The sequence below is a fragment of the Patagioenas fasciata genome, chromosome 16, assembly GCF_037038585.1.
Source record: "Patagioenas fasciata isolate bPatFas1 chromosome 16, bPatFas1.hap1, whole genome shotgun sequence".
Classification (NCBI taxonomy): domain Eukaryota; kingdom Metazoa; phylum Chordata; class Aves; order Columbiformes; family Columbidae; genus Patagioenas; species Patagioenas fasciata.
The window spans coordinates 8,817,137-8,843,443 of NC_092535.1; the positions used below are offsets into that span (position 1 = coordinate 8,817,137).

At 38.8% G+C, this 26,307-nt stretch overlaps 1 protein-coding gene across 1 annotated transcript in view; it reads left to right on the forward strand.

The window, feature by feature from the left end:
* Positions 1–24,748, forward strand: part of TAF4 (TATA-box binding protein associated factor 4) — a 35,900-nt gene extending 11,152 nt beyond the window's left edge. The window contains exons 3-16 of the mRNA XM_065849997.2: positions 9,063–9,229; positions 9,778–9,897; positions 11,547–11,666; positions 12,099–12,221; positions 12,868–12,957; positions 14,081–14,335; positions 15,622–15,766; positions 16,137–16,251; positions 16,865–17,034; positions 17,610–17,740; positions 18,376–18,501; positions 19,259–19,315; positions 19,397–19,516; positions 23,116–24,748. Coding sequence (XP_065706069.1) covers positions 9,063–9,229; positions 9,778–9,897; positions 11,547–11,666; positions 12,099–12,221; positions 12,868–12,957; positions 14,081–14,335; positions 15,622–15,766; positions 16,137–16,251; positions 16,865–17,034; positions 17,610–17,740; positions 18,376–18,501; positions 19,259–19,315; positions 19,397–19,516; positions 23,116–23,283 — 1,907 coding nt within the window. The 3' untranslated portion in view covers positions 23,284–24,748. The remainder of the gene's footprint in view (positions 1–9,062; positions 9,230–9,777; positions 9,898–11,546; positions 11,667–12,098; positions 12,222–12,867; positions 12,958–14,080; positions 14,336–15,621; positions 15,767–16,136; positions 16,252–16,864; positions 17,035–17,609; positions 17,741–18,375; positions 18,502–19,258; positions 19,316–19,396; positions 19,517–23,115) is intronic.
* The last annotated feature ends 1,559 nt before the right edge of the window (positions 24,749–26,307 follow it).

Consider the following 26,307-nt stretch of genomic DNA (forward strand, 5'->3'; position numbering starts at 1 on the left):
AGATTTTAGTGCAAACTTCGACTCAGTTGTGGGGTTTGGAAAAAAGTATATTGATAAAAATTGAGTAACTTCTTGCTAGTGTAGAACTCTGTTTATAAATTAGAACTGTCAATTATGAGCGCCGTGCATCTTCTAATTTTGATGTTTTTTTCCTTCAAATGCATTAGTAGAGTATTTTTTCCAGTAATGCATTGTAACCAGTACCTAGGCAACTAGTAACCTACAACTTGCATCAGTGTGTAGTATTATTCTGCATGGCCTGTGCGACTGTTCTAGGGTTTGTATTGAGTCATGTAAGTCTCCGTAGCAAAAACGGTCTAACTTACCATTCTAACTTGATTAATATTTGCTTCTGCGGGTAGTTGAACTGTTAAAAACCATCACAGTACGCTTGTACAGCATAAAGTACATGCTGGGTAGACTCTGTGCAGACAACCAGTATAGATTCAGCTGAAAAATGTGTGCTCTAGATAGCAGAGTTTAAACAAAAACCGAGCAATGAGGTGTGGCGCCGTGCTCTGGTCTGTCTAAAATGGCTTGAGAGGGCAGCAAGGCTGCAGTGAGCTGTCTTCACACCTTGCTTTCAGCTTATTAATCGAGTATTTCTGGAAGGGAGGGTGAAATTGAGTGTAATAACATGAGGAGCGTTCAGCTGAGTGGCGGTGGGGCGAGTGGGACCTGTTGTGCTCCCATGAGTCAGAAGTGCCAGCTCCGAGGAGCAGCTGAGGAATTGCAGCACCTGTGGCAAAAGAGTGCACGGAGGTGACCAGGAGAGTTTGCTGAGGGATCCGTGGAGGAGATCAGGCGAAGAAATCTGCAGTGGGACAGCTGAGAGCAGCTAAACTGTGCAGAACTTTATAGAAAAGCATGGGGAGCTGTTGGTTTTTGATGAACATACCTGCAGTCGTGTTTGCAGTAGTGTGAAGGGTGGATTGGAAGTGTTCGTGCCATTAACTTCAACCTCTTATTTCCTTTCATTCTTCTTTTTTTTCCAGTTTATCATTTGGTTTTCTTCCCTTCCCTTTCCTCCATGGGGGAGGGGGGGAGAAGACACTAATTATTTATAAGTGTTAGTCATGCCCAGTCATTAAGCTTAGTCATTATGCAGGACTGTGCATTTGATGGTTAGTAAAAATCTAAACTAGATTCAATTTTTGTTTAAAAGCTTTCTATATTCAGGCTTACAGGTGTGAAAATACCTTTATTTCCATGTTCAGACTCACTGAAAAAGCAGTGTTATTTAATAAACGTTCCTATCAGCCAAATGACATGTCCACATGGATAGTCAGGTATAGTGTTTGGCTTATTCTCAAACCAGAATAACTTCTGTTACAAAGGGTATATACCTAGAGTAGGGCATTCACAGTCAGGACAAGGTAAAGAAGCCCATTTTTATGGGTTTTCATGTACTTAGTTGTTTTAGACTGTTCCTTTTTGAAGGAGGAAAATGTGGATTTAATGCATTACTCCCTGTTAAGTATTTGTTTAGAGGCTGTGGTAAATGGAAAGTAGCTTGTCCATTCCTATTTCTTCAGATGCTTGAACAGCACTGATGTTTATATGACTTGGTATAAACAAACTGTTTGCCAGAAATGAATACTAGTTGAGTTTTAAAATCTCCTATTTAGAGTAACAGGTCAAAAGAATTAGTGACATTTTTTTTGTCTTTCTTTCTCAAAACCGAATCCAGTTTTGGTGTAACTGCATTGTTGTTTGATGTCAGGATATTGAAATTAATGGTGGAGCTAAATCTGAACGACTTGGAGATCAATAATTAAAGTAATTGGTTTATCTCTTGATAGTGTTTTTCTTAGCTCTTTCTGCAGCAGACTCAAGACAGATTTGCGTGATGATTGGGTTGCAGTTTGACAGAGCACTCTGGTGTTCTGGCTTTGTATGCTTGACTAGAAAGGAATGTTAAGACACTTTCAAGGAATATAGCTTTCCAGAAAAGTCAAAATAGTTTCAAATCACGCTGTTGTTGAAGTGTTTGTCAATTGTTGCTATATAAAATGACATATTTCTCAGAACACTTCTTACACACCTTTTCAACTGAGCAGGTTAATTCTTTTCCATATGGGATCACTGTTAAATGCAGTGAATTTCGGCACTCCAGCATGACTTTATTCCTTTAATTTATATTCTTAAAAGATAAGTGAAGCTTGAAAGTGATTCACTTTTTTCCTTTTTAGACAGCAGTTTTGTAGTTTGAAGCTGAATTCTTGCATAGTAAGAATAAGCAAAAGCTTTTACTATGAAGTTGAGTTTCTCTTGTCTTTTGACTCTATGGAAAACTGCTTTTGTTTTTTCTTACTATAATGTGAACTTGTGCACTTGGTCTGTACAAAATACATTTTTCTGTGCAGTGCAGTCAGGATTTTGGATGATTTTTGAGAATATATCTTTTATCTATGTTGGCAATAATTGTAAATCAGCTGTTCAAGAATTAGTATGTCACAGACTGTAACCATCGGTTGTGATCTATGGTCTGTGTGTGCAGGTTGGGCATGTGGGGAGGGTGTTGATAGGGAAATGAAATGGAGTGTTGTGGTAAAATTTGGGTAAAATTTGACTTCATTCCAGCGTGACATGAGTTGGAAAGTGAAAGGACTGATGTGCTTTTGTTGCTTCATACTCTGTGCCATGCCGATCTGCACTGTGGTTCATGTTCAGCGCCTGTCAGGAGACACTCCAAGTGTTTTGTATCGGAGATGCTCAAGCAACACCTGACAGTCGTGTTTTTTCATGCCAAGTTGTAGCTCACCTTGAGCACAGCAGGTGCTGAACATTGGACAGGCACCTGTAAGATGCGTTCAGCATCTTTTGTTCATGAAACTCAAGAGCCTGGATCGCTAGCGGTGTCAAAGGCTTTGGCAAGAAAGTTCAAGTAAAAGTTGTTTCTGGATCTTTTGTGCAGCACAGATGATCTGATGTCCTAAGCACCTAAACTAAGTGCATCTGCTGTGGTCGTGCTCATATCTCATCAGGGACAAAGAATGGGTCTTCAGTAACACCTGCTTCAGAGCTGCATTGTCATTTTCAAGTTCTGGGCTATTCATTTTGATTTGTCATTACAGTTTCTGATGAGTTTGTGTGTAGATTGTCCTTCATGACCTGCTACTCATCTGCTGGTTTATTACAGGTGCTCTCCTTTGACGTATGTACATAATTCTAGAACTGCTAAAAGTTTTGTTTTAAGGAAGATTACCCAGACTTTCATGGAGCTGCAGTGGACTAGTAGACCTGGGGAGGTTCTTCCTTCTTTTCCTGGCCTTTCATTCCAATAGAGTGAGAACTTTGCCAGACGGGTCATTTGTCATAAGAGGAGAAAAGGTGGATTGTTGGACAGCGTTGATGTTGGTACCAGGTTATAATTTCCTTTTCTGCAATAAGGGACCATATTGTATGTATCACTTCTGCTGGAAGTTATTCCTGTAGTTTGTACAAGAATCTCTCCTTTTCTCCAGCTGTCTCTCCAGTATTCTTCTAGCTTTTTTTGTATTGAGAAAATCTTATAAACTTTGTCCTCTTATAAAGATTTTGTCATTCCAGGGTCTCTATAGCCTGATCCAATCATCTCCAGAGCACTGACTTACCCCTGTGCTCTGTATGGTTTTTCTGCTGTGTTTATCAACTTGCATAACCTCAGAGACACTTGACTTCCTTATTGTTGCAACAGAATCTCTTCTGACAATACAGAAGCGATACTATTATAAAGCTTTCTTCTGCTAATATGGCACAGCCTGCTTATGATTAATGTCAGATTTTTTTTTTCCATGTCAAATATTTGCAGCATCTGCCACAAATGAGCGTGTGCTTGAGAGTTTAAGGCGCAAACTGCCTTGATATTCAGGTAACCTCTGAGTTATCTTTCCCAGCACCTCCAGTTAGAATTTGAAGATTTGTCAGATGTTGCTGGACTGTATGATCAATAACCCTCTTTTCTGGAGATGTTTGTAAGGACTTTGATTTCTTATACCAGAAGCATTATTTTTTTTCAGGCTCGAGCATCCTTTCTGAACACCAGCGTGTGTGGGTGTTGAAGGTGATTCTTTGCTGCATGACAGTTCTTCCTGACCATGTTTTTTTCCTCTGGAAATAAAGTTCAGTCACTCTTTTACTTTAAGAAGAAAATTTCCTCAGGAGACTGGAAAAGGGTATTCTTCATGCAATTTCAAGAGCATACATCCATTCATTCTTATGTAATGTCTCATTGTTATTTATATTAAAAAAAATACTAGAAGCGTAGGAAGTCTTGGTTCCTTAGTAATGGTTCTGAATTGGTGTGGATTGGACCGTGAGCTACATTGTGGGGAACGAGCAAAACCTGTGTGCTTGAACCTGTCCTTGTGTTCAGTGTCTGCATCAGAAGGAGAGCTGATGTCACTGGATCTGGTTGGAGACTTTCTGGGGTTTATATTTCACAGGTAGGCAAGAGTTCCATTCTTGCCCACTGGTGTGCCCAGGAACAGGCATGAACACACCTGTTAGTGGTCCTGGTGTTGGGTGCTTGCTGACTGTAGATGGAGTTTTTCAATTTCTCACCTACTGTACGAATCGAGTCCCCGAGGAAGGGAAGTGTTCCAGCTCCTATAACTATTGTTAACCGAGGTTTACCAGCAAAAACCGGTAGCAAAGCAGAAAACTGGTTTGGTTTGGGTTTTTTTGATGCAGAGGACCTCTAGCAAGAAAGCTCTATGTCTCAGGACTTACACAGCTAATCAGTGGTCTGAAAAGGCTACAAAATATTTTTTGTTCATCTTCCTTTATTATTCTGATATTTTTTCTTTAGTCTTTGCTAAGCCAAGCTGTGTTTCAAAGAAAGAAGGAAGAGGAAAGCATTAGAAAAAAGCTTGGTTTGTGTTTCTCTGACATGTCATATGGCCAAAGCTCTTCACTTTTATTCCAGTGAGTGATTTTTACAAGTTTTATTAATTAAAAGAGAACAAACAAAAAAACCAACAACAAACAAAACCCAAGCACAACGCTTTGTGAATGGAAGTGCCTTTAGCAGGTGGAAATACAAACAAGAAGGGGCAAAGCGGACACAATGTAGAATCGCAAAGCTACATCATATGATAACGAACTTTTCCATTCAAACACTCTTGCAAACAGGTGAGATCTGGGAAGGTCTCACCAGAACATGAGATTGACCAGGAGCACAAGTCCTCTGGGCATAAGGAACGATCCAGCTCAGTTTTGTTAATCCTTCATTTGGAGCTGTGATGTATTGTTCAATTCAAAATAAAATATGAGCTGCTTTCAGGGTTCTCTTAAGCCTCTAACTTCTAACAAAAATGGTAATTAATTTTAATTTCAATTAGTTTTCTAATGAGAGACTTGGAAAGAATGCTTGAACATTTGCATTTTTAATAGCGAATATGATTTTAGAGTACACGTGGTCAGACTTTCTAGGAAAAGAAGGCAGAGAGATATTTAAAATGAGCAAGTTTTATTGTCACCTTTTTCGAATTGAACATTTCCCATCATCTTTAGCTATTTGGTGTCAAATAGCAGCTCATCCATTTGTGGAACAAAATCATGGATGGTAAACTTGAAACAGAAAGATGTTTTTTCATCCTTATTTTAAATATGTTGATGAGTTTAATTAGAGAAGTGAGTTACCTTGGTATAATTTTGTCTGTCTTCTGGTACCTGGTAATCATTTCTGATCTGGTTCCTACAGCTCTTGCACCTTTATACATTGGAGTTGAGATTATGATACTTGTCTGTAATTAAATATTTTAAATACCAGTTTTGGAACCTAAGAGAAAGAAATGTTTTATTTTTTCTACACATATGACTATCAGCCCCTCCTTTTTTTTTTTTTTTTTTTTCTATTGCAACAAATGAATCAACTGAGAGATGGTTAATGTGCGGATGGAGAGAAGGGGCTGGTATAGTCCTACATTGAGTTTGTTTAGAAGCAGGAAATAAATGAGACTTCCTTTTTAATTCTTAATCAAGTTAGCTCCAATGAGCTTTCTGAGCTTCGCTGAAAATCCACTTAATGCCATCTTGGGTATAGTTTTGGGTTAGTGAGTTTCTTTTTTAGCTCATTGGATTGGAGAAGAGTCTATAGTTGGGCTGGGTCCTTTTTAAAGGATTCTCAGTGAGGCTGGAGAGGTGTTAATTGTTCAGGCAAGAATTACTTACCCACACATGGTATTACTGGTGAATTTCTGTGCAGAAATGTCAATAACAAAGTTCACCATGATCTGAATTTTTACACCTTTTCTGAAGTTGCCTGTACACTAACAAGATATAATTTTGAACAGGCAAAATATCTTATATCATCATACCATGATTAAAGTTTGTACAAGGCTGGTCTGATTTTTGTGTTTGTATATAGCTTATCAGTGGTAGACTGTGACTTAAAGACACGTTATAAACTGTATAAATTGGAAATAACAGCATATCAAATAAAAACAGGACTATAAAAGAACTGTTAAAATGGGGACAGACACGAATGTAGCTTTGTATGAATTACTTTTTTATTACAACTTGGATACCTGAAGGAAGGTTCAGACTTCCCGTAGTTGGAAATCTAGCAGGATAGTGCTTAGAGTCAGAGTTTGAATCACAAATGATTGTTTTGTCTGTTGGCTGCCAAAAATTGAACTTTCTTGATATGTTTTCTAAAGCTCACATTAATATGCTTTTCAACTGTCTGTTCCAGCAGTTGTGCTGTGTTAATGTGTAGGCATGTTCTAATTTTACATGTAGCTCGGGGAGAATATTTCATTGTTCAGCCATCGTACTTGCTCTTCAGGGGTAGTCAGCCTTCATTTTTGTGGTTTTCTCCCTTCTTTTCTCTCTGATTCATGTTTTGGGGAGCAAAGTGCTGAGCTGACAGTGCTGGTGTCCCAAGGGGAGGTTGGGGTGTTGCCTGGTGTGTGGATGGAGCTGGGGACTGAACAGGCAGCAGAGCCCTGTGTGCTGGTTCCTGATGCTAGAAAGAATGGTGAATTTTAAGAAAAAGAAGGAACTTATGGGATGTCAGCATAATTCTGTGATATTTAAGAACCTCCGAAAGCACAGGAGTGTGTAGTTGCATTGTGCCTTTTTGATTTTTAGAAACTAAATGGTAATCAGCAAGCCTTAATATTTGATGCGGAGTTGGAAATAGCTCTTCTAATCAGACTGCCACTGTACTGGTGGTTTCAGTTATAATAATATTGAAGATTTCCACTGATTCAGTGTTTGTCGTCTTCAGCTGATTATTATGAGGAGTGACAAAAATGGGCAACGTGAGTTCATTTCCCAAGATTTTATGTTTGCAGGTTGGAAGAGGTTGCCAGGTCCTGTTTGTGCAGGAGTGAGCTTGGTGTAGTCACAGGTCACTCTCTACTCTTTAAAATATTGAGTTTCTCTGTTCTTTATCAGTAGCCCTTTTCCCATAGTGTGAGGCTGATGGTGAGAAAGTTGTGATGGTTCTAATGAGCAGCTGATGGGATCAAGGTCTGTATTCACGGTTGAGGTTTTTACAGTTCTTGTAAGCTGTGGTGGCGTCTGGCTTGGCTGTTTCAGTGAAAATGCTTCTCCCTATGTAAGTTACAGGAGAAAAGACCTTACTTTTTGGCATGGCTTGGGAAATGTTTATTTTGGACCTGACAGCTAAACTTAGAGTATTTATTTCTGCAGTCTGCAAGATTATAAATAAGCTTCCCCCCCTCCTTTCCTACAGAAAAACAGGCTTGAAAATATTTGTTTCTGGATATAACTCTTGTCCATAGCACCTTCTGGTCCCACTTTAACACTTCTAAGTAAGTCGCTATGGAAAGTTACCTTCTTGATGACAATTAGTTTAACATCTCTGTGTGACTCTGCTTCATGATCAGAGCGCTAATGTGGAGAATGTAAGAAAAAAAAGTTGGGGCGAATCAGCTGATAGAATCTCGTTTTCTTTTGAACTCATTTTAATAGAAATCAGTATATGTGTTTTTGCAGTTTAACACTAATTTTCAAACAGCCCAAGAAAACTACTAAAGGTGTTGTCTTGTACATGTTTCAGCACTTCATCTGAACAGAAAAGCAAATAAAAGCTGGATTCTTTTGCAGGAGTCGTGCTCTGAGATGGCACAGACCAGATTGCCAGGTTGGGGAGCGCACATGGGCTGACCAGCACTTCAGAAAAACTTTCTCATTTTGATAGCGCCTTTTGATTTTCATGGTGAAGTTTCCTCCTGCGGTTTGTTGCTCAGAAAGACTCGTTTTCAGGCCCCAGTTGGTTTCTTAGGTGGCTTTTTCAGAGCAGATGAGGTCCTCTGAGGCTCTTGTGGACTGACTTGGGCTGAATGAATGAGCTAATGAAAAACACTTTGTGTTGTCCAGATCCTGATTGTGCCTTCAAGGAGAGACTGTAATCTGAAAATTGCACGTTAAAATCTGATTCCCTGTAGCTACCCGGTGGGGTTAAGTGTATGGATGTGAGTGAGTGAGCAGGGACTGACTGCCTTGTTTTTCTCTCTCCGTTTTATTTTTCTTTTGGGGTGTAACAGTGCAGTCTGCTGCTGATGCACATGAGAGAGATTATGATTTTATAGCTGCTTTCATTACTAAATTTGTTATGGGAAATTAATTTAGAACTTAGACAATTGTGTTCCCGTTGATGGTGAAGACTGTTTGATTCCCCGCCCTCTTAAAGAAAAGCTAACAGGAATCTTGCCTAATGATGACAAGATTTTCTTTTATATGCAGTGTTTCATAAAGCAAATGTCTTAGTAAAGAGCAGGTAGGATTTTTACACAACTGCTCATTTTAACCTCTGGTCACGTGGAATATTTTGGTTGGAGTGAATACAACTCCTCATGTGTTCTGATGCACACCACACGGAACGTTTTTATAGAGTATTTCTGTGATTAAGCTATTCTATACAAAATGTGAGGATGCAGCTGGGTGTTTTGCTTTTATTCCAAACCACTTTCGTTAGCTGTGTAGTCACTCACCAGTACATTAATTCCATATGTATGCAACTTGGATTAAGAAAAAAACCACCTGAAAAACACTGTTCTTTAAAATTTGCAAAGGGTGCGTGGTGTTGACCAGTTTGTTTGTTGCAGGCATGGTCCTGGTGCGCAGTGAGAACGGGCAGCTGCTGGTGATCCCCCAGCAGGCGCTGGCGCAGATGCAGGCGCAGGCACATGCCCAGTCCCAGCCGCAAAACACTCTGACTCCTCGTCCTGCTACACCCACCAGTGCCCCTCCGGTGCAGATATCCACAGTGCAGGTTGGTTCGGTCATTTATAGTGTTAAAACCCCTAGGATTTGGTTTGGTTTGTTTTTTTCCTGTGAGGAATACACCAAAAGTAAGATATGATGTTAGTGATCTGAAGATACCAGTGATCAAACCTGGTGCTCTACTGACTTTTCCACATGGCATAGGCATTGCGTTTTGTGCCTAATTTGGTGTGTCTGTTACTCTTAAAAATACTTTTACCTAGCTGAATGGCATTAAGTTTAAAACTGATATAAAGAAGACCGTTCAAGACCATATATGGTTAATGTGCAGAACTCTTTTCCCTAAAGAATCATTATTCTTTATAAGACTAAAAGAAAAAAGTGGGTATGGATATATGTACGCTGAGATCATCACAGTTGCATTAAGTTCAAGACTAAAAATCCTTCTCACAGTTTTAGAGTGGTCCAGATGTGTTCTTTTGTATCTGTAACAATGGCAACTATCCAGAAACAAAATACTGGGTAGGGGAGACTGTATTTAAATGTAGGAACTAATGTGTGTTTTGTTTTGGTTTTTTTTCCTCTCCTCCTCCCCAGGCTCCAGGAACGCCCATTATTGCACGACAGGTGACACCAACTACTATTATCAAGCAAGTGTCTCAGGCTCAAACAACAGTGCAACCCACAACAACGCTACAGCGTCCTCCTGTTGTGCAAGTGAGTTTGTAGGAAATTAATGCGTGCATGAGATACGTCAGTGAAGATTAGCTGGAAACCTGCTCAAGATTACCAGAAATACAGGAAATATAATTGTTATATGGATGGGCGAAATATCTTCTGGATTATCCTTTTGAAAACATATGCAGATCTCAATTTACTTTATATTGTGTGTATATGAATATATATTTAAAGCTATTCTTGTATTAGTTTGTATAATCATAGAACTGGCTAAAATAAAATTCTTGAGGCAGAAAACATCAAGATAAGTTGACACCAGTTCCCTTTGGGTTTGGAGCCATGGTATTATTCCTGTGATGTATCTCCGTTCCTCCCAATTCTGCAGCAAAATTCACAATCACAAAAAAAGCTACACTGGTGCCCTTTACTTCCACAAGCCTTCTCCCTTTTTACACAATCTCTGCTTTGGTCTGTGGAGTTGGGGAGATTCTGGTAACTCGGGGATAAATAGTGGCGTCTTAATATGTGGGCTCCCTTCTAACACCCAGGTCTGGATTAATGATTCTCGTAGTGTTTTTTTGAGTGGTGGTGGTTTGAGTTTAAAACACAGAGCAAAAGTGTGAAATTCTCCACATGACTTCCAGGCAACAGTGGTACAATATGATTGCTGTTGCCTAATCTATTTCATTGTGCTTTCTTCAGCCTTTGAGTAGACAGGATTAGAGAGTTTTAATTTAAAACATGCAGGTTTTGCTGTGCATCCAGTTAACCTTTTTCCCCTCGGAGAGCCTTTGCCTATGCCAGTGATCTTTCCAGATCTAAGAGTTAATTAAGGAGACGCACTTAGGTAAATTTGCACCGCTGTTACACCGGACAAAAAGAAATTATTCCATCTGCATATTTTTTCTGTAATGAGCATACCATGGACTTCATTTATCCTGTTCTCAAAAATTGAGACAAATTAAATCCTTGTCTCCTTTTCTGTCTCCCAAAATACTAATGCAAGTTAGCTTGGGCAGCACCGGAGCCTCTTTTCTTGTGTGTTTCTATATAAAGAGCAAGTTTACAAATGATTTGTTAAAATTCTAGCTAGCCTTAGCTTGGTAACAATTACGGTCCCTCTAGTTGGCTTGACATTCGGAATTAGAATGTGTCGAAAGTCCATGAATTAACTGGGCATGTGAAAAGTTCTTGTTTACAATGTTGATTCTTTAAAGGTGATTTACCAACTTGTCTACAAAACTGAAAAAATGTTTCGTCCCATTGTTCATCAAAAAGACCTGGATAAGACCCGAGCTTTTGTGTCTGTTGTGCCTTTTTAGAAATTCCTCCCTTTGCAAAGTGGCGTTTAGGGCAACAGGCAAAAAAGGCTATTGCAGTCACAGGAATTTAGTACTTGTTTTAGTTGTGTTTTGAAACCACTGTGTATGAGGGTATGTTTATGGTATTATTTTCCCACCAAAAATCATGCAATTCTTAATCAACTTTGAGGATTTCAGTTCTGAATGTGCAGTGTTTTGTGCCATCTGGTGGCTCCTTCTTTCCACTGCAACAGCTGAGCAACTGCTTTTTATGTTACAGGGGCTGTGAAAGGTGCTGTCCTGTGGCTCAGTTTCTGTTTGATGATTCAGGAAAACGGGCTTTGGTACATTCCGAGTAAAATAACGTTATGTTCATGTTCTCTGCAGCCTCAGATTGTTCTGGGTGGTACTGCACAAACAACTACATTGGGGACAGCAACAGCCGTACAAACTGGAACTCCTCAGAGGACAGTGCAAGGAACAACAGCGACCTCCACCGCTGCCACAGTAAGATACTGAGCGCATTTAAAATCTGGTTTTGTTCGTTCACATATACATGTGTGCGTGTACGTATATATCTCCGCACTGTGCCATGCACGGGATGGAGGAACTTTCCTATTTTTTGTCCTGCTAAAATTCATATTTTCCCATACACAATGTGTCATTCTTAAACTGCCTGGTGTTTCCTAACTTCATTAAAAATGTATTAAATTTTGGCACCAAAAATGTACAATGCACATGTAAATATGAGGCAAAATAATAATTTCAGTCTGATTATATCTTAAGTGCTGAGGGACATGAATCTAGAAATAATATTCTGCGGTGGTGAACGAAAGAAAGACTTTATTTCTCAGAGTATGTGATCAGATCATGTGTTAAAAAGAGTTTATCTTCCCTTCTCTGACTGTTTCCCTTCTACCTATCCTCCTCTCATAACAGGAAACTATGGAAAATGTGAAGAAATGCAAAAACTTTCTGTCCACATTAATAAAACTGGCATCATCTGGAAAACAGTCTTCAGAGACTGCAGCAAACGTGAAGGAATTGGTACAGAACCTGCTGGTAAGACAAGTTCATTAGAAGTTGTAAGAAACAGTATCTGGGCAAATTTAGACTCAAAACTGAAGGGTCTTTTTGGAGAGGAAGGAGATTATAAAATCTGAGATACATCAAATAGAAATGTAGCTTCTTCTGAATTAACTTTAAATTCTACACTTTTTAATTGATGAAACAGTGAATAAAAAAGATGAATTATGTACTTGAGGGAAGACACTACAGCTGAGCGCCAGGAAATCCCAAGCTTTTACAAAAAAAAAAAAAACTTTATCTGAAGCTGATGTAAAAGCTTGACATACTTAATATTTATAGAATGAACACTAGTATTGCTTAGCCTGGCTGTTAGCAGCCTTTACATTAAGGGAGAGCTGTGTATTCCAGATGTTGTCACGTGCTAGCCAGAGGTTGTCACAAGACCAAAATGCAGCGTGTATCTTCATATGAGGGATGCATATTTAGTTTTGTGAGAGACATCTCTTTTGAGGATATGATGGGCACAGCTTTAATCAAAGATATTGATAACTGAAAATAGTGATAGATGATAAACCCACGTATTTTCAATAAATGTCTAAGTCTTAGATTTTTTTTGGTGTTGAATATCTGTCAAAGTAAATTTCTACAAGTTTGCTCATTTGAAATTTCTGTTTTGAAGGATGGAAAAATTGAAGCAGAAGACTTCACCAGTAGGCTGTACAGAGAACTGAATTCTTCACCTCAACCTTACCTTGTGCCTTTCCTGAAGGTAACTCATGTTCACTAGTCTGCATATATTTCTGTGAATGTGTATCAGCAGCAATGAACACAAGCACTTCTTATTTTCAGTATAGGTGGAATTCCAAAATAGTGTAAATGGAAATTTTAAATGGTACCTGGTTAGACTTTGCTCCCTTAAAAATATTTCTGCCTCTTGGTTCCAAGAGTTTGTTAATATGATCCGTTGGCACAGTCAATAACGTAATTTCTACCATAGTGTCACATCGTAGCTCTTTTGAGAATCTGTGAAGTTTTCTTTCTATGACTGGTGAGCAGTTTCTTTCCATAGCACCAAACCTGTGAATTGATATATTATCCTCTTTTTAGTCTTGGAAAGAAAACAAGGGATTGAATGATACAGAAAACTGTACCCGCTGGACAAACTCATATTCTTCTGCCTGTGCTGTATACCTGTTTGTATGGATAAACAGGCAATTTGTCACCTCTTGATAATAAATCCTGTTTGTCATAAATTTTATAGCTATTGGACCCATCTCAAAGTAGTGTTTATTCATAAATATTTCTCATCTGAAAATCTGAGAAAATACAACATTGCTGTATGCTAAGAGTATAACTCTGCTTGACTAATGTATGATTAAGGGTTATAGTTGTAAGTGTGTGGTGACATTTCTGGGTTCTTAAATGCTTGTTCAACCTGAGCTGTTCATGAGGACAAAAGTTGTTACTGTAAGAAAACAACTGAGGTAAGAATTTGGTAAAATACTGTGGTCTCTGAGCTATTCTAAAATCTTCACTGGTGTTCCAGTATGGTTTTTAAGCCATCAGATGTTATAGCTTACTATATATGTAGGAAACAGAATCGAGGAAGGCAGCGTGGGCTTGGATTGTTAAATATACACAGGGGTTCCAGATGGGTTTGCATAGCCCAGGTGCCCATCATGTCCAAACTTCCACAACTGAAGGTACCATCACTCTGTCCAGCTTTAAACTTGAAGTAGCGTGGCATTTCTGGCTGTGCCGCTATTGCGTTTCCTCGGGTGAGCACAGACCGATCCAATGGACTGAAACAAAGTGCATTGCTTTTTACAATTAATGTTTTACATGCGTGATCTAGGATTAAAATACTCACGCAGATGCTTTCCTCTTTGCAGAGGAGTTTACCCGCCTTGAGACAGTTAACACCAGACTCTGCAGCTTTCATTCAACAAAGTCAACAGCAGCAGCCGACGACGACGCAAGCGGCGATAGCGACGATCCCGTCTGCGGCCGTGCTCCTGAGCTCCTCGGTTCAGCGCACAGCGGGGAAGGCGACTGCAACCGTAACAAGTACCCTCCAACAACCTGTCATCAGCCTCACTCAGCCCACACAAGTTGGTGTTAGTAAACAAGGGCAGTCGACGCCGCTGGTACGTCAGCTGAAGTGCATCACCTGTTATTGCATAGGGTTTTCTTAAAAACATGGTGACTTTTCTGAAATTGGTGGTCTGGCTCAATTAGAGATCTTTGATCTCTTTAGAGAAACTAACTGCTGAGAAAAAAAAGTATGATTTAAAATCCAGTCTTGGTTAAATTACAAATGATTACCAATTTTAACATTCATTATTGGCAGATTTGTCTCAGTTGCTGCATATCCATGAGAGAGCAGGGTTCTGGAGGATGTTTCATTCCCTACTTTGCAAGTCTGACAAGAGATTTCCCCAAAAGAGGAGAAAGACTTTCTCAGGCCTGCACGTAAACCAAATAAGAACAGTATAGTGTGCAGCACCTTGTTTTGATTCTTCTCGTAGCAAAGCACCATCTGTGTAAGCTTTTTATAGGATATGTATTAATTATATACATTATTGAATTACTAGGGGGTTTTTGCTACTTACTACTTCAACATGCTCTGTAGAACTTTCAGCATTCATCTGACCTGCTCTGTCCAAAAATGTTCATATAATATGAAGAGGAGAGATCTGATCTGTCTGGTCAATCCACGAATGTTTTTCACTTACCTTGAGAGAAAAGCTGGTGATTATGTTGGTCTTACTGCCTTTACAACCTAGGTATTACAGAAGGATGTTAGGACCTTAGAGAAGGAGTAAAAACTGAACATTGACTAGTTAGTACTGGATTTACAATAAAACAATTTGGCCTTTAACTTAACTATATGAAACAGTAGCAAAAGACAACTTGCAGAGGTATAGAAATGGAACTAGCAAAATAGGCAGAGTTGGTAGATTGCTTTACAATCCAGTAGTACAAAATTACACAGTGGTAGCTTATGCTGGTTCTGGATGAAAACAGCACATGTATAGCCAGCTGGATTATCTTTATCATATCTTTATCATCATGTCTCTATTATTTTTCGTTCTAGATCTTGTTCAGGCATATCCAGTTTGCGTTTGTCTCTAATGTAGAAACCACATGCAGAAAGTTTTAACTGGATATAGATGTTTGAGTTTTTTAATTAGAAATAGGTTAGTGATTTCTTTTTTGTATTACAGAAAGTGGAATATTAGTTTTCCTGTAGGGTACAGTATATCTAAATAGATGTTTAAATACTTTAAGATGGGCTGATTCTGGATCAATGAACAGATGTGTTAAGATCACAACTTATGAGTTGATTGTTAGGGTTTGTTCCTCCCACCTGATTCTTAGCCTTAGCTATTTCTCAGATTGTTTACAGTTCCTTTTTTCTTACTATTTGCAGGTTATCCAACAGTCTCAGAAAGCAGGGGCGTTGATAAGGCCTCCCCAGGTGACGTTGACACAGACACCAATGGTAGCGTTGCGGCAACCACACAGTCGTATCATGCTCACTACTCCTCAAATTCAACTGAATCAACTTCAGACAGGTAAGGGGTCAAGATACATGGTTTATGCCATATTTGACAGAATTAACTGAAGTCTGGTTTCTGAATGTTGGTTCTGAAGTGCCCCATAGCTGTCTGATGGCTGTTGTAGGGCTGCTAATATCTCCATTGCATAGTGCCGTGCTGGCTGGGGATACACGTGTGTCAGGGCAGCATTTACTGTCAAAAGATGTTTGGGTGCTGGAACTGTGTGGGAGGATCCTGTTGTAGATGGGTGAAATGCTGTCAGAAAATATTAATAAAGGTTGAGTCTTTGCACCAGACACGTTGCTGTTACTACACATAACAGGCTCGTAAATCTGAACTCTCACAGAAATTCGACAGAGCACAAATCTTGTTTTTCTTCTTACAGTACCTGTGGTAAAACCAGCAGTATTACCTGGAAACAAAGCTATTGCCACTGTTTCAACACAAGTAGCTGCTGCTCAGAAGAATAAACTGAAAGAACCTGGGGGAGGCTCTTTTAGGTGAGGAACCATATGCTTGTTTGTGCTTGTGCTCCTGGGCAGCCTGTCCCTGTGCTCCAGCAGTGCTGGATCAGACTGGGTCAACGTGCAAGAACTAGAGGTGGATTTTCTGTGGACAGATTTGAGTGTTAATAAAAACTTAAACGCACAGCCATGGACATAGTTGTGCCAGACTGGTTTTAGCGTTTAGCTGGCACTAAGGGTAAATATCAGACCTCACAAACAATTCCTGCCTGGACAAGCAAACAGAATTCATTCTTTCACTCCTGCTCAGGTTATTTGGATGTACAGCCTGTCTTGCACCGATGAGTGCAGTTTCTTTTTGTTTTGTGGTAGAGATGTGTCTGGTCTCTTGTGTTTCAAGGTGTTAAAATCTTGTGCAAGAAAGGATCTCGAGAAAACAGTTAGGAAGTACAAAACTGTCAAAATACTTTTTGTGCTCTTTGGAATAAAATTATGTCAGTTTTATCATATAATAAGAGCAAATAAAATGCAAAAATGAAATGAAGTATTCAGGCTCACTGTGGAATTAATTATATGCAGCTGGGGATTGTTGCATTGTTTGCAGATAAGAACTAAATGTTATGGTTATAATGGATTTTCCTTTGTTAAGGGATGACGATGACATTAATGATGTTGCATCAATGGCTGGAGTCAACCTGTCAGAAGAAAGTGCTCGGATATTGGCAACAAACTCAGAGCTAGTGGGCACATTAACCAGGTCCTGTAAAGATGAAACGTTCCTTTTCCCAGCACCTTTACAAAGAAGGATATTAGAAATAGGTATGTTGATTTTTCTTGAATGAAGAAATTTCACCAGTCTTGGGTTTAACTGAAGACATTTTCCATAGAAATGGATTTGAATAGTGTAAAGCTGCTAGAGTTTTAACTTCTGTATATTCTGATGCTTGTGGGCAATCATCGAGCTTATGTAATTAGTGTTAAGGGATAGCAAACCTGTAGAGTTGCCTTCTAAAATGATGGCAATTTAACATGAAAGTTACTGGACCTGTATAAACTGATAAGGTGTAACAAAAATGACATTTGTTTTTTAAAAAATAAACCCAGAAACTCTTACTTATCATATTTACTTGCTAGTTTAGAACAGATTGTGGAACAAAAAGCGCTCTTCAAATGCTTGTTACGTTGTAGTATACAGCACTTCTTAAGAGATTTTAAATTTTGTTAAGCTGATGTAAATTTTTGTATGTTTACCATTTCCCATTTAATGCTTGTCTGAGAAATACCTGAAAGCCTTATTTTGGAAACAGCGTTGAAATTTCCGTGACTGAGATCAGCCATATCTTTAGCTGCATTGTAAAATCATTTTTTACTGTTGACTTCTGTCCTGATCATAGGTAAAAAACATGGAATAACAGAAATCCATCCTGATGTAGTTAGCTACGTATCGCATGCTACGCAACAAAGACTACAAAACCTCGTGGAAAAATTATCAGAGACTGCTCAACAAAAGAACATTTCTTACAAGGTAACTGTATTTAATTGCACAAATAAAATGGCAAAATTGCACAAATACAGCGGGCTGTCAAGTTGGCTATAACGTGTGACTTTGGGTGTTTGTTCTGTGAAGTTAGGTTGTTTATTCTCTTCGACTGATTCATCTTACATTAAGATATTAATACACACAGATGACTAGAACTCCATGGCTTGCATATACAACATGTTTTTAAAACAAATGCAGAGAAGGTGTACCCTCCCCTTTTATGTATGTTGAATGTTTAGAATCTGAGTGATTGTACCTCAGGCAGACAAAAGCACTGCTTTGAATTCTCAAGAGACTTCTATCTGACAGATGTGTGTTCTTAATAGGCAAATGCCTAAACAGCGTTTAAAAAAAAACCACACAGCTCCGTGGAATATGTTTGTGATGCTAAAGCTGTGATGATATTAGTTTAGAAGTCAAAATCTGATGATTCACGGAATAGAACAAAATGCTTTTAAGAATTCTAGCTAGTTTGACTGGTGTAAGTATATGCTTGCTATTTGTTTGAAAAGGACAAAGTGAACGTTTGAGCTTTAAATGTATATGTTCTTCTACAGTACAGTACAAGCTAACAGCTTTGTTTTTAAGAAATGTAATGGGAAACATATTTGTGTTTTCAGGATGATGAAAGATACGAACAAGCAAGTGATGTTCGGGCACAGCTCAAGTTCTTTGAACAACTTGATCAAATAGAAAAGCAGCGTAAAGATGAACAAGAAAGGGAAATTTTAATGCGTGCAGCAAAGGCAAGTGCTTGGATTTCACACACATTTACAAAGTGTCATTTTTGACGTCAAAACTGCAGAGTTTCTTTTAATTCTAAAGTGCTTGCAATGAAGGGGAAGACTAATCTTCAAAGATGGAGCTTGATGAATATGTTGTTTAGCGAGAGCTCTGTTGTGCTTTTCATGGTAAAGCATGTGAGGCGGCTGCTTTGCCAGGCTCATTGCGTGTTCCCAAATTAACTTAGTTTTTACACTTTGCATTGTGGAAAAGAAAGAGAATTTTATAGCTTGATGATACTCTTAAATTGAATAGAGAGGTTACAGATATTTTGGAAACTAGAAATAGAGTTCAAAAAGATTTTTATAAGTTGCAGAAATACACTAAATAGGAAGCAGTTGATGTAAGCTGTCATTTTACTCAGTGACACAAATACAGGATGAATAAGACAAACTAGGCAGGAGCACTCTAGAAGTAATTAGTAAAACAACTCAGGGTTTCTATTGGGTCTGTTAATCCGGTATAAGTTGCCAATGTCAATCCAATTCTTGTGGTGCAATGTTTGCACAGGAGTTGTGAACCAACACCTTCATTTCAGTTGGTTCCTGTTAGATTTTCCCCTGTTGCCCTCTCCAGGAGCAGTGGGTATTCTCTGCTTCCTGCAGAAGTTTAAGAAAAGCTTTCATATGCTATGTGAAACTTATCTTTAATTGCTTTTGTAACTGAATTTATTTCTTTATTTCTTTCCAACTCTTCCGTGTTCACCCTTTATCAACATAGTCTCGATCTCGACAAGAAGACCCAGAGCAGCTTAGGTTGAAACAGAAGGCGAAGGAGGTAAGTGTTCACCTTAGTATGAACTCTTATTGTGGAAATTGAAAGAAAAATAATGAACTGTATTTGTTCTGGCCAATGCAGATGCAGCAACAAGAGCTAGCGCAGATGAGACAGAGGGATGCCAACCTGACTGCATTAGCTGCCATCGGTCCCAGAAAGAAAAGGAAAGTGGATTCACCGGGATCTGGATCGGGGACAGAGGTACAGTGCCACTGTGATCTTTGCTTTTGCTGTGTCAGCCTCTGTAAAAACCTTTTCCATAGTTTGCGGCAGCTTTCTGAGCAGCAGAAGTGTATTTTGGGTTCAGATCTGTTTGCTCCAAGGCCAAGATCAATTTTTAGCATCTGTGTAGTGGCATAGGGAGTAAAATTTGAGTTGTCATTCCCTGATAGATGGAACTGGAGGAATGACAAAAAAGCCATCACTGTTCTCTCCAGTCTTTTTTTTTGGACTTCCAGAGTTTTGGGAAGAGATTGTGGTTGCAGCCAATCTAAGAGTGCAGAGTAATGCTGCTGAGGGGAGTGAGGTAGAACTGAATCACTACTAGATTGGACAGCAGGAGCTTCAGGTGGTGGGAACTTGCCTAATTTCTTATTTCAGCTGTTGATTTGCCTTAGTTTCAGTAACTCTACAGCAGATCAGTTTGACCAATTCCATTCGAATATAAAATCTTAGAGTTGTTTAGGTTGGAAAAGGCCTTTAAAATCATCAAACACTGCCAGGTCCACCACTAACCCGTGTCCCATGTGCAACGTGGGGTTTCTCTAGTGTTAAAGAACAAAATCTTCTTGAAACTTGGCATTTACGGGGCCAAAAGCTCTCTTTGTAACTCGGGGATTCTTCCCTACGGAGTTTTGGATCTGATAGCAAGTGGCAGGATAGTAATAGTTTAATAATTATGCTTATGACTCCCTGAGCGTTACGAATTTGTAGTGCTAAAGCATTTATACTGTAGAAAAGCCTCTTGTTTCAAAACAATTCACTTTATTTTATAGTGAATTGCTAAAGGCAATGATTTACATGTGCTTGATCTAAAATGTTAGAGAACAATCTGAATATTAGTAAATGTTATTTTTATTTATTAAAAAAATCAAGCCTCTGAAGCATCTTTTAAAGTAATTTTTAGTTTTGAAATTTACTAAAATACCTGTTAGTGATAAGACTTTTTAAACTTAAGTTAACAAATTGCTGTATTAAAGGTTTATAAGTGTGGTTTGAAATGATAAAAGTTGCAGAATGTGGCACTTTTACAAAGATAGATGTCTATATAAATGAAGCTGTCTCTGAGGAATATGCTGAAGTAACTCATGCAGTGTTAACATTGGCGTCGCTTACTTACGCAGACTGTGCAACGTTAATAGTCTGTTAATGTCACTTAGGTTATGGAATGTATTTTACATCTACTGCGAACACGTGTTTGTATTTCATCTAAATCTGACTAATTTAGTTATCCTAGATTAATCACTTACTGGTTAACCAATTAACTACAGGTTCCCTGGAAATCTAATCTTTTTGTCTGTTTAATTAAGAACCAGCTGCTTTTGATCTGATAGACTCACAGCTGCGCTTTTGCTGCCGTGTCACTTGACACTTTTAAATTGAGCTCCACTTGTCACCATTTGTGTGCAGTTTGTAGTTCAGGCATATTACAAGTGTGGAAAATAAGGTTTGTCATTACTTAGACACAGATGTGTAAATGTAAGCTTTTGATGTCTAGGAATGCTGAATTTTAATTACACGTAAAATCACGTCTAAGTAGTAATTGTAGTGGTTTATTTCAAAATTCAACGTAACAGGTTGCTGTCAGTGCTAGAGTTCTGTATCCACATGATTTTATTGAAAGTTATCAAAAGCTGTTTAACTTATTCCATGCCTACAGGACTAGCATTGTTCTTTGTCTTTGAAGACTCCTGACATTTTACATTTGCATTTACCGAAGGATAGTGTACATAATAAAATCAGGCTTGAGCTTCTACTAAAGAATATGTTTAAAAAAAATAATTTAAGAACCCTTCAAACCATTCTGTTGTTTCGGTGGTAGTCAGATGTATGTATTTAACAAAGTTTAGTTTGCATCCAGTGCTCTTCTGCATCTTCTAATTTCCATTGAAGCTGATGAAAATGAGGCTCCTAAGTTGTGCAAGTGCCTTAAAATATCCCTTTGAAAACTCAACCTTTAAACTGTTTTAACTACAGGATTTCAGTGATTTGATGCTGGTTTAACAGGTGACTTCCTTGAGAAACAGAAGTCTGACTTCACTGGTAGCTGTGTGGTGAAGCAAACATACCTGCTCATAACCCAGTGTCCAACTAACCCACATGTTCAGATCAGTTCCTTAATCAATAATGCGCGCTGATCATAAATACTCTACTTTCACAAGTAGAGAGGACTGTATTAGTGTGAACCTCAGCAGCCTTGTGCACTACTGTAAATCTGGGCTTTTCTCAAAGCCGTGTGTTCTTATTTAGAACAGTCTTTTCAAATTCTCCAAACTCTCAGGCAGATAAATCTTTATTCCCTGGTGGAATGTGTTCAGACCTTCTGGTGTCACTGAGTATTGAAGTTGTGTTAAAAAATAAAACATTATTCTAGTAAATGAAATTGGAGGAAAAAAAGGTTCCATAGATAAGGCACAGAAATATAACCTGCTCCCAATCACTCGGGACACCTTCATTATTTACACGAATACACCAAGAGCAAGGTATCGGCAACAGGCAACTGCCAAAAAGATTCCTGACTTTAAAATTGGAGTTGAAAGCTGGTTTTTGGTGTCTGCATGCCATCTGCTGGCGACTGTGCCTTAGTGCTGCTGCTCAGGTCCCTGCAGCCCGCCGACCCCTCCTGCTGCCAAAAAAAGGTGTTTCTGGTGCGTATGCAGAGAGCGTGATCAAATCCCAGTCATTACTGGACAAGGCACCTTGTTACTGGGTGGTGTTCCTGCCTATTCTCATGGCTGGTTATTTTAAAGCACTCCAAGGTTTTCTTGCTTATATGAAGGAAAGTATAATTGTCATAGAAGAGCTGCATTAATCATATATATCATATCAGAACTGTGTTTTTCTGCAAGTGAAGATGCATTGGGGTCAGCCCCAGGAGACCTGTGTTATAACTCACTTAACAGTCAGTGTGTGTCTAAACAGCTGAAGGATGTGGGTATCTCTCAAGATAGCAAATGTTTTGGGTTTTTTTCCTTTTTTTAAGTGACAGATATAACAATATATTACTTGTTTATCTCGCTGGTTTGTGCAGACAGCTACCAGTGTGTGCCAGAGCGATAAGTGTTAGTGGGTTATGGAGAAGAATTCAGAGATCATTAGAGGATGTCTGACTCTGCCTACATAGCTACTTCTTAATCTAATCCTGAACTTGGTGACATTTCTTGTCACCAGAAGGAGACCTCATGGCACTGGGCCGTGAAGATCAAGGGGGATCTATGACGTTATTTAAGACCTGATGATCCAGGGGGTGGGATTGCTCCCCAGTTTGTCAAGAGCTCCAGGGCTGCCCTTGGGATCTGTGTGATCTTGTGAAGAATCCTGTCTCTTGTTCTGGTTGTTGGGATCACCTGTCGTTAGTGCCATCCCCCAGATCAGAGCAGGGCTTTGGGGTATATTGGTCTGTATTAAACGTCACTGAAAACTTCTGATTGTTCGCCTGTTTGTTTATAAGAATTAAAAAGAAATTGCTGATCTGGTAGCATAGTTTGATAGCTTCCTGTACATAGTTGCTTTCTCTGAAAGCTTTTGGAATAGCTGGGGACCCTGGCACGCTGTGATTGATCTGTTGTTCTCATCTGCAGGGATCTGGTTCGAGTGCAGCAGTCCCGGGCAGCTCTGGAGTTGGAACAACCAGACAGTTTACGCGACAAAGGATAACGCGGGTGAACCTCAGGGACCTCATATTTTGTTTAGAAAATGAGCGAGAGACAAGCCATTCATTATTGCTATATAAAGCATTCCTTAAGTAAAACGGAAAAGATCAAGGTATTTTTGACGGAGAGACGCCCGAGGACATTTTTTATATATTTGCAAATTACGCCTTTTTGTAACAAGCAAATGGGATATTGTTTAAAAAACAACCACCTCTTTACATGGAACAGTTTTATATTCCTGTTTATAAATAAACTCTTCGGTATAAGAGAAATACATTTCTGTAACAGTGAGAATACTTACAAGGCCTGTGGATACCATAAAAGGACAATTAAATTTTAACTCATCTCTTGATTGAGTGGCCTTCTTGCCAAACAAGCCATATATAAAGACTGATGGAATCGTTTAGCAAATAACTAGCTACCCTTTGTCAGCCCTGTAGCAGTTTCAACATTAATTGTACATTTTAGTTCAGTTTTATTCAACTAAATCAATTCTATAGGCGTGTTGTCTACAGCAGATGACCTCATTTCATTTAGCTTTTTTTTTTAAACAGTCAGTTAGCAAAGCAAACTGATTTTTTAAGAATATTTATCTTTTCCCCAAATGTTCAAAATCTAGAGGGATATACAGTTAATTTTAAACATAACCTCAATTTTAATCACATTATTGCTTATTAGAGGCCCTGAAATCCCATAAAGGAGGGTTACTTCTGAATGTTTTAGCAGCATCTGTAAAAATGCATTTTATTTGCTATAGTTTGTAAAGCTGTAAAGTTAAAAAAGGAAAAAAAGGAAAAAAAGAGAAACCTTTTCAGCATAAATATATTTTACTTGCACTGTGTTTTTTAGCTAAAGTGAAAGCTTAGATTAAATAAAATCAAAGTTGAGAGGAATCATCAAAAGACTGTTTCTCAGTGTGAATCAAGTGTTGAAAAATGGTTGGTGTATTTTGTCAGTAATTGTACATAATTTTTGGCACATAACATAAAAATGGCTATGTAAACTATAATTATTTTGCTAAAAGACTGTATGCAAGCTGTGGACCTACTTTAAAGATGTCCAGAGCAAAGTCCCTTCTTTGTACCTATTTTTTTATTACAAATATACTAATTGGTTCTTTATATTTTCAGAGGTTATTGTATTAAATTGTCTATTGATAGTACTTTTATGACTGTAAATACTTTGGCTTTCTTTGTGTGAACTCTCATGGTAGAATTTAACTCTCTTGCGTGTAAACTGAATGCTGATCAGTATTTTTATCAACACCTGACAACTGTTACACCCCTTTTATTTTGTCTTTTAGGAAATCCTGTCTTTCCATTTTTTTTTCATGTAAATTTTGCACAGTTACTTGTTCATATGTAAATATTTTACTTTCAAAAATGAAGTTTTTAATTGCTATTGTTTTATATAGGATTGAAAGAAAATTAACTCCTTTATTAAAAACAAATTTATCTGTATTTGCTAATGTATTTTTCTCTCTAAATCTTTTCTCTTCTTGGATTTATTTTTCTTGGTACAGTAAAAGATTAGTCTACCCGAGGGGATGCTGTTTCCTAAATATGCACTTTGGGTTTTTTATATTGTGTTGTCAGTGCTTTGGAAGTATTTAATGTTACGAATCTTGGAATCTCGTTGTCTTAGGGGTCTCGGACAAAAATCAGTGGATGGTGGGGTTTGGTTTATTTGTTTTTGAAGCAAGGAAAGTTTCAGAAGAGATCTTTGAAGTATTTTAGTTTTGTCTAGTGGAGGTTTAATAAAACACCCTCTCCTTGAGGGCAGCCCTATTGTTCAAATGCGGTTAACTGCAGTGGTTTTCGGAAGAAGGTGTGACACATACCACACAATATGGAGGACAACTGTACAGGAATTTAATCAGGGATACACTTAATTATTAACATGAACTTCTGAGAAGGTGTGTTTCCAATGCACTGTACTGAATGTGTAGCTTTTGGTTTTTTTTGTTGTGTTTTATTCAATTCCCCCTCTCATGGACAACTCAAATAATTCACAATTGTGATATAATAGAAAGATCACGTGAATTTGATAATTACTTCTTGCATACAGACAAATCTGTCTGCAGAGGCTGCTGCAGCGCAGCTCGGACCCACTCCACACCACACCAGTTGTTCCCAAAAGCCCGGCTTGGCTCCTCAAGTGACGTGCTCACCGCGTCTGAGACTTACCTGAAGTTTTTAATTGTTTGTAAACTCCAAACTGTCTTTCCAATTCTGTAATGTTATTAAGTGGGAAGAAACTACTTACTTTTGGCCAAAACGTTGTCCAAGCCTCCCTTTAATTGTTGGTTATGTTCTTCACCGCTGGCCGTCCAGCGACCGAGCGTCTGCCGAACTGTGGCAGGTGAGTTGGGAAGAAGCTGATCTGCAAGTGTTGGTTCCAGCAACAAGTTGGGGGTAAGACAGGTTGGAAAAATTGAAGTTATTAATGTTACATGGTGTGCTGTACTTGTACTCCCTGTTCAATAGAGGTTGTAGCTTGGAGATACGCTGGGAAGGCCAAGGGAGTTGGGAGGATGGAGAGATCATCTGTAAGGCCATAGCTCTTGGTTTTGTTTTACCTAACATGGTTTTTAAGTGCACAGTCAGCCCTCCACTCCATAGAATTATTCTCAGCTTGTAGAAATTCCTGTTCTTGTAGTCTGAAAAGCTGGTAGTAGCTCAAATTCAAGTCATTTGTGACTGGGCTGTTGGTTCTTCACTGTATTGTGGGTGCTGGAGTGATCCCGGGGCCACGGGCGCACTGCTCAGGAGGTGTTCTCACGGCTGGTGAGTTGTTCACTTTACAGTTTGTTTGTTTCTTGTTTTTGTTATTATGATTTAAAAGCGACTATTCCGAAGCTGCTCAGCAGCCTTACATTTGAGAGCAAGGTCATACCTGAGGAGGGGTGGTGTAGACCGGGCAATGTCTGTGTCCAGCAGCCCTTCTGTGTGTTGGTGATGCGTAAAGACACAAACCGTGACTTTTCTGGCCCATAGGCTTGCACAACTCCTCCAAAATAGGAACAGTTAATGTGCAAGGGAATTTACTGTCCCTTTCCTTCATCCAAAAAGCGATGCAATTTTGTACCACCCTCAAAACTGGAGATGCTTGTGTTGGAGA